At 36.7% G+C, this 8,336-nt stretch overlaps 1 protein-coding gene across 1 annotated transcript; it reads right to left on the reverse strand.

The window, feature by feature from the left end:
• Nucleotides 1–3,578: 3,578 nt before the first annotated feature.
• LOC111818157 (zinc finger protein 14-like) lies at nucleotides 3,579–5,679 on the reverse strand. The gene has a single exon (XM_023721290.1). The coding sequence runs from the start codon at nucleotides 5,677–5,679 to the stop codon at nucleotides 3,841–3,843; it is 1,839 nt and encodes a 612-aa protein (XP_023577058.1). The 3' UTR covers nucleotides 3,579–3,840.
• Nucleotides 5,680–8,336: the final 2,657 nt, after the last annotated feature.

The following is an 8,336-nucleotide window of genomic DNA, read 5'->3' on the forward strand; positions in this document are numbered from 1 at the left end:
TATTACCAGGTCCGGATCTACGAAGTTCAGATTCCTCCAGGTGGGTGTTGCTTGGATCTGGCTGCTGTGCTCCACTTCTTTCTGCTGTAGCCGTTAGAGCTGAACCCTTTGTGTCTCTCTGACAAGATGTTCTGCTCCTGAATCAGCTGGGTGGGTCTTGCCTCTAGCCTCTTTGCACAGAGTTCTGCTGAAGGGTTCCGTGCTGGGCCTGCGCTCTGGGTCTATTCAGGATCCGGAGGACCCCAGGTTGTCTCACTCATTCCCCGGGCCTGCACTCTGGGTCTATTCAGGATCCCTTGGCCCTCGGTCGTCTAACTCACTTGCCAGGCCTGCGCTCTAGGTCTATTCAGGATCCCGCAGCTGCGTCCATATTTTTCTATTGCACAGGCAGAGATTCAGAATGGAACTCAGTAATAAAATGAACACAATAAAACATGATGTAATCAGCACCACTTCCTAGGTACTAGACAAATGCGGGCAAGTCTTGCACCTCCAAACTCAGGCAGCCGTACATCAAAGCTCGTGGTAGAGCACCTGATGCTTCAGTGTTCATGCACTGCTCCCCAGCGCTAGTGATGATCACATGCCAGTGTTGCACAGTGTGTCTCTCCACTTCTGGGGTCACTTGTGGCCTCATAGCCATTATTTGAGATTATGTTTCTTGGAAACATTCTGGACATTTTCTTTAGAAACACAGGAAGAATGCTGAAATCTTTTTATACTTGCATATTTAAGAATGTGACTACCTCCTGCTATGTAGTAATGATTGAATTTACAATTTGAAGCATTCTATTTAACATTTATAAGAAAAATATGAGGGCCAGCCAGATAGTTCAGCGGACTAAAGTGCCTGCATAGGCAGAGCTCAGGGACAACGGTTTGATCTCCAGCACCATAAGCAGTGTGGGCCTTGCCCTTGGGGTGTGCTGACACCTGTGATTGAGACTGGGCCTGGTTTTGCACGCCTGTAATCCCAGCACTTGCATGGCTGAAAAACAGAAGGATCACTACATGTCCAATCTGTGTATTCATTTCACAAGCCAGTTTTTCCAGATATTACTCCACTGAGGAGAATCTGGCAGAAATATTTCATTATCTAGGTATTTCTTCTCTCTTATTGGTTTCCATGTGTTTGCAGTTTTCAAATCACGTAGTTCCTTTTGTTTTTTGTCTTATCCCATCTGCTTTTCTACTAAAAACATCAAAAGTAGCATTGAGGAAAGTGTTCTGTCTCATTCTTGAGAATATGGAATACTTAGCTTATTCATGTTATTGGGTGTTTTAGTCTATGATTCAGGCATATATGTTGTAAAAATATTACCATAGAGTATTCCTAATCGATAAAATCCTAATTTGCAATTGCAATTTTAAAAAATTCTATCCTATGATACAAGGATGTTCTTGACTTAAATATGTTTTTCCCCTAAACTTAAATATGCCAACAAAAAGAGACTCTTTCATGATTTGCTAAGGTACCTACCAAAATCACTTCCCTAACCCACTGGCTTGAAAGCCATAATGAGTCTGTCTTAGACTCTTGTAATGGCAAGGACTGAAGGAATAGTACTTGTCTTAGACCTTCATGCACTGAGAAAAAGATAACACTAACATGTAATGTTTAGTTTTAAAATAATTTTTGATACTGGGAAGCAAATGTAACAGTAATAAGCCAGTGGGGTACATGTGCATGTATTTCCACAGAGTTTCTCACTAAGTTGAATAGGCTGGAGTCAATTTTGCTTTTCTTCCACCCCTGCCTCCTGAACTTTTGGGAATGAAAACATGTATCCCTAAGCCTACCACTTGTTTTTTTCACGGTAAAATCATAGGGAAGTAAATGTGACTAGGAGAAAATGGGTCATATTTTCAATATTCCATTAGTACCTGGGTAGCAATACATACTACATATCTTCCTGGTGATGGTAAGACGCAGAAATGTGCCATGAGGAATTTAACATAATGTGTAAAAATTGACAAGGGACTCTGCAGTGTATTATATTCAGTGAATATCAGATACTTTAGATATTAAATAGTTGTGTTTTTAGATGATTTTACACAACTGGTTAGTAATTTATGTGTCTAAACAGAATAAAGTTTTTGACAAGCTACTGAGTTCACTGCATTATCAGTATTTAATGCTTTATTCATTTATGTTTTCATGATATCATAGGTTTTAACAACATAGCCCTATTGACTTTGAGTAGCTTTTGTGCTCATGAATACTGTATGAAACACTTTAAAATAGATTAATTACTGAAATGATTTTATAACACAGGTCATCTGAGACCACTCAGATTCATGCACACTTAATCCATATATGTGTTCTAAGCCATTTGTAACATACCTCAACATCAGACAGTAGACCTCATGAACAATGAAAAGGAGCATTGTAACAAGGCACCACATTTGATCCTTGGTACAAAAATTTAAAATGCACCTCAAAATTTGGTAAAAAAAGAGAACATAATGTAAATTATAGATTTCAGCTTTTGATACACTGCTCAATATCTCTTATGAGTTAGGTTTTCTTTAATGTCAATATTATAGCTTAGTAGGTAAAAACAATAAGGATTACCAAGTATAGAATGGCATCACAGTATGAGAGAATAAAGGCACTCGCTGTGTACATTTAATAGCAACTGTACTCCCGGAAACACCTCCATAGCTGAACAACGTTTTGAAAGTGTTGTTACTGATAAATTATATCATCATTCATACTTTCTGGAGATTACTATAATCCTTTGGGAGATAAGTTATGGTCCTGCAGGACTCTGGCAATCAGAAACTCAGCCTTGGCTTATTTTTGGTAAATGTGGTGAAAAAAATCCTAGTAACTTAAAAGTCATTGCAATATAATTATGAAAAGTAAAATCTTTTATAAGAATAAAACTTTATGGAAAGGATGACATTGAATCCAAAATGAAAATAAATACAACATTATATACATGATATAATATACAATTAACATGGGCATATAAGCAGGTATCTTGCCATGATATGAAAAATGAAATTTGTTAATCCAAAAATTATGTCATAACAATCCAACTTTGTTAAACACATGCTCAGAAGTCTATGAAAATATATCTTAATAGGAAAATATCATTAATTGAAGAATATCTTGTTACAGAGCATACCAAAATTTAAAACAAGAACAGTGAAAAATGTGAATAACTTTAAAAAAGCAATTACAGAATAAAGTTTTTGATGTGCTATAACTCCCAACTGTACAGACAAAATAAAAACTGCAAAAACACTGACTGGAAAGTAAAAAAAAAAACTTCAACCACCATGATAAATTAAATGACACTATGTATTATGGTCAGAAAGACTCCACATAACTCAGCTACTCATTTATTAGTAATTTACTGAAAACCACACAAAATATGTACTTGCTGATATCTCCATGTGGAAATGGTATTCTTTGGGGAATTTATGGAGAAATATTGACATCAAACTTTCTTGTATTCAATACAGGGTCTCACTATGCAGCTCGCATTTGTAGGTGATCCTCCTGTTTTCAGCCTCCCCAGCACTGGGATTACAGGCATGCGCCACCATGTGCAGTCTTGGTGGCTGGCTTAGTGTATGCAGGGGATAGGGTGGGCGGCATGTGGTGCAGGGGATTGAACCCTGGTTGCTATGCTTGCATAAGCATGGGCTTAGTCCACCTTGCTATCTTGCTGCCCTGTATTATTTATTTCTCCATGTCTCCTCCACAGGAATAATTTCACAAAAATTTCAAAATAAGCATACAAATATTTCTCCCTAGTAAGGCTTTCATTTGTTTAACATTACATATGTGTGCTGAAAGCACTACTACAGTGCTTAAGTACATAAAGTTTATCTCCAGTGAGTTTTTTTATGTCTATTTAATGAAGACTTAGTAACAAATTTTTTTTCACATTGCTCACATGCATAGTGTTTCTCCCCTGTGTGAATTCTTTCATGTGTGTTACATTCATTGTGCAACCTGAAAGCTTTCCCACATTGTTTACATACATAGGGCTTCTTCTGCTCAGAGTGACTTCTTTTATGTTTTCCAAAACCACTACGTGTCATGAAGGCTTTCCCACATGGCTTACATACATAGGGTTTTTCCCCAGTGTGAAATCTTTCATGAACTTCCATACCATCACATGTCCTGAAAGTTTTCCCACATTGCTTACATATGTAGGGGTTTTGCCCAGTGTGAGTTTTTTTATGTTCTTGACAAACACTATGTGTGCTGAAAGCTTTCCCACATTGTTCACATACATATGGTTTCTCCCCAGTGTGAATTCTTTCATGCCTTTGACAGTTACCCTTTGTGCTGAAAGTTTTCCCACATTGTTTACATTTGTAAGGTTCCTCCCCATTGTGATTTCTTTCATGTATTCTACAATAATACAATGTCCTGAAAGCATTCCCACATTGTTTACATACGTATGGTTTCTCCCCTGTGTGAGATCTTTCATGCTTTCGACAATTACTCTTTGTGCTGAAAGTTTTCCCACATTGTTTACATACACACGGTTTCTCTTCAGTGTGAGATCTTTCATGTACCTGACAATGACTCTTTGTGCTGAAAGTTTTCCCACATTGTTTACACATATAAGGTTTATCCCCAGTGTGATTTCTTTCATGTATTTTACAATAATACAATGTCCCAAAAGCTTTCCCACATTGTTTACATACATATCGTTTATCCTCATTGTGATTTCTTTCATGTATCTTACAATAATACAATGTTCCAAAAGCTTTCCCACACTGTTTACATACATATGGTTTCTCCCCAGTGTGATTTCTTTCATGTATTTTACAATAATACAATGTAATGAAACCTTTTCCACATTTCTTACATACATATGGTTTCTTCCCAGAATGACGCCTTTCATGTCTCTGACAATCAAGACGTGTTTTGAAAGCTTTCCCACATTGCTTACATACATAGGGTTTCTCCCCAGTATGAGTACTTTCATGTATTTTACAATAACCCTGGGTGCTAAAAGCTTTCCCACATTGCTTACATACATAGGGTTTCTCTCCAGTGTGACTTCTTTCATGTATTCGACAAACACTATGTGTGCTAAAAGCTTTCCCACAGTGCTTACATATGCAGTCTATTTCCCCAGTGTGAATCCTTTCATGGACTTTACAATACCTCTGAGTACTAAAACCTTTCCCACATTGCTTACATATATAGGGTTTACCCCCACTGTGATTGCTTTTGTGGATCTGAACATCATTTGTTGTACTGGAGTCTTTCAAATTTTTCTTACATTCAGAGATATTCTCTATAAGGTGAATTCTTTCACTAACATCAGAGCAGGATTTCCCACATTGATCATACTCATAGGGTTTGTCTTCGGCCTTTGTCCTTGCATGCTTGTGAAAGGACAGAAAACTGTCACAGCTTCTTCCAGTTTCATTACACCTGTACAGCTTTTCTTTCCATCTCAAATACTCACTTGGCTTCAGTGCAGCGGGAGCTCCGATGGGCACATTTAGTGACAAATACCCAATGTGTGGATTTCTATAAGGAAGGAGTTCATCCTCATTAGCATCTGGAGTAGGAAGGAATATTCCTTTATATTGGTTCCAAACTTTATATTGATAGCATTTCTGTACCTCTTCATTTCTGGTAAACAAACAAAAATCCAATAAAACTGGTGTTGATATTAATGCTTTATTAAAATGCATTTTCTTTTGATGCCTGCTTAGAAATGTTGACAGTGAATGAAATGGATTGGATTGTTTTATTTTCTTCTCTTTTTGACTTTGAGACAGCGTCTCTCTATCTAATTCAGACTGGCCTTGAGCTCATTTTCTAGCCCAGCTTAGTCTTGAACTTGCAGTGATCATCCTGTCTCATTCTCCAACATACTCTCATTTCAGGCATGTGCCACCACACCCAACCTGGAGGCTATCTATAAAGTCACCATTCCCAAAACAGTATTGTATACTTGGAAATATTAAAATTTGTATTTTGCAATATACATGTTTTAGTTTCATTTTGGGCAATTGTTTCATATGTACAATCACATATTGATTACATTTTATACCTTTTCCCCATCATCTTTGTCTTTATCCTTACCCTATTAATCTTTCCCATCTCTAACATATCAGCCATTCCTTTGTTTAGCACCCCTTCATTTCACATCCTATCTTTTTGTTTCTCACATAATAGAAAGAAAGGCATTTTACTTTCTGTACCTGATTTATTAAACTTAACATTATGCGATCAAGACTCATACTTCTGTTGGCAAATGACATAGTATCATTCATTTCATGGCTGATTACTATCAGTTTTTACTTTCAGTGCTGGAAATTAAATGTAGCTTAGCAATGAACCAGATCTCCTGCTTCTTTGTATCTTATTTTGAAAGAGAGCCTCATTGAGAATTAAGTTGCTGAAGCTGAGCTTCAACTAGCCATTCTGCACAATAATCCTCCCAGAATGTTGGCTTTATAAGAATGAATCATCCCAATGAGCCTATCAAAATTTTTTTTATCTATGCACCCAATCATGGACACCTACTCTGGTTACAGAGCCAAGAACTTATGAGCTGACCTGCTTTGAATACAGGTATGCATGTATGAGCATCACACAATAATTTTAACTGTTCTGGGAATATTCTAAAGAGAGGTCAGCGGGGATTAAATGGAATTTCTATTCTTATTTATTTAAAAGCTAACAAAATACATAATGAGGGGGCTGGGAGATGGCTCAGTAAAATGAGTGTTTCCCTGGCAAGCACAAGGTCCTGAGTTCAATTCCAGGCTCTGGAAAACAACAACAACAACAACAACAACAACAAACAAACAAACAAACAAAAAAAGCATAATGAAAAACAATAAAATAGAATAGACCCAGAGCCCAGGCCCAGCATGTGAGCGAGAATGCCCAGGGCCCTTGGATCCTGAATAGACCCAGAGCATAGGCCTGGCATCTGAGTGAGACCACGTGGGCAAGAGCCCAGAAATTCAGCACAGAAACAGTATACTAACATTGCCAGTTAAGCGGAAGACCCAATACTGTTATGGGCTACTGGACTCTTTTGGAATATTTTGTTGAATTTACACACCTATAATATTCAAATAATGGAACTTAACAAACAAAGGGTATACAGATGATTGTATCTGTGTATTCAAAGTGGTTTGGATAGATATATAGTTACATTCTCTTAATGAATAGAATGATTTGTTCTAATGGTGTTTGTGAATAGGATGTCAAGTCCGCATCTTGTACAGCAATTAACCACTAGGAAGAATGTATGCAGTGTGTTAATTATTGAAACTGTCCTACTGATTTGATTTGCAACTGTCTCACTGCTATTTGTTTATCAATAAAATTATGGGGAAAAAAAAAGATTTAGAATCCAAAAAAAAAAAAAAAAAAAAAGGAAACTAAAAGCTGCTAAAGAAAAGAAACAGATCACATTTAAAGGAAAACCCATCAGAATAACGGCAGATTTCTCTTCACAAACCATCAAGTCAAGAAGAGCATGGAGCAAAGTACTGCAAGTCTTGCAAGAAAACAAATTCCAACCCAGACTGATACACCCTGCAAAACTCTCTTTCAAGAATAATGGAGAACTGAAATACTTTGATGACAAAGAATAACTAAAGAATTTCATGCTGACAAAGCCAATCCTACACAGACTACTAAATGATGTTCTGGAGAAGGAACAAAATGATCACAGCCCATGAATGAGAATGGAAAGAACCCACCAAATAGGGCAAACAATTAAACACAGGAGAATAAGGGGTATACAATAGTAGTCTTTCAGTTATTCTTTTGTGTTCAACAGCAGAATATTTTCATCAGCACACCCTACAAATGGACTTCTCTTCCATTTGATGAGTTATGATTCCACCTGAGTCTACAGGGTGGATTTCAAAGAAATAGCTGTAGCTCAGTTCCACAAGTGACGCCTAGCCACCAGTAACTGCCACAGTCATTATGCATGTCCACAACACACTAGAACTTTGTGCGATATCCTATCCTCAAACTGTTAGAAGTGCTGGTCATTTACTTGCCATTCCAGTATTTATCTTATGTTTTAGTCTTAGTACTTCTTTGCTATCATGAAAACTTTTTCTTAGTTCAATTGTTTTGAAACATTTAATTTTCCGAATATTGCTTAATCTTAATTTTTGTTCTAAGATTTATATTGTATCTTTGACTTATAATTTATTTAAAAGATATAGTATGATATCTTCTCCTAGTATTAGAAACTTTAAATAGTATATTTCCATTTTCTGTTGACTTTATATTACTTCTTCCCTGTCTTTTATGCACACATACACACACATATATATATGAAAAAAAATATGTGTATAACCCAACATAAGAT

The sequence above is a fragment of the Octodon degus genome, unplaced genomic scaffold (assembly GCF_000260255.1).
Source record: "Octodon degus isolate 3935 unplaced genomic scaffold, OctDeg1.0 scaffold00081, whole genome shotgun sequence".
Classification (NCBI taxonomy): Eukaryota; Metazoa; Chordata; class Mammalia; order Rodentia; family Octodontidae; genus Octodon; species Octodon degus.

Excerpts from the sequence above, each read along its gene's own strand:
- LOC111818157 (XM_023721290.1), bottom strand. The coding sequence starts at position 5,679 with ATGCATTTTAATAAAGCATTAATATCAACACCAGTTTTATTGGATTTT.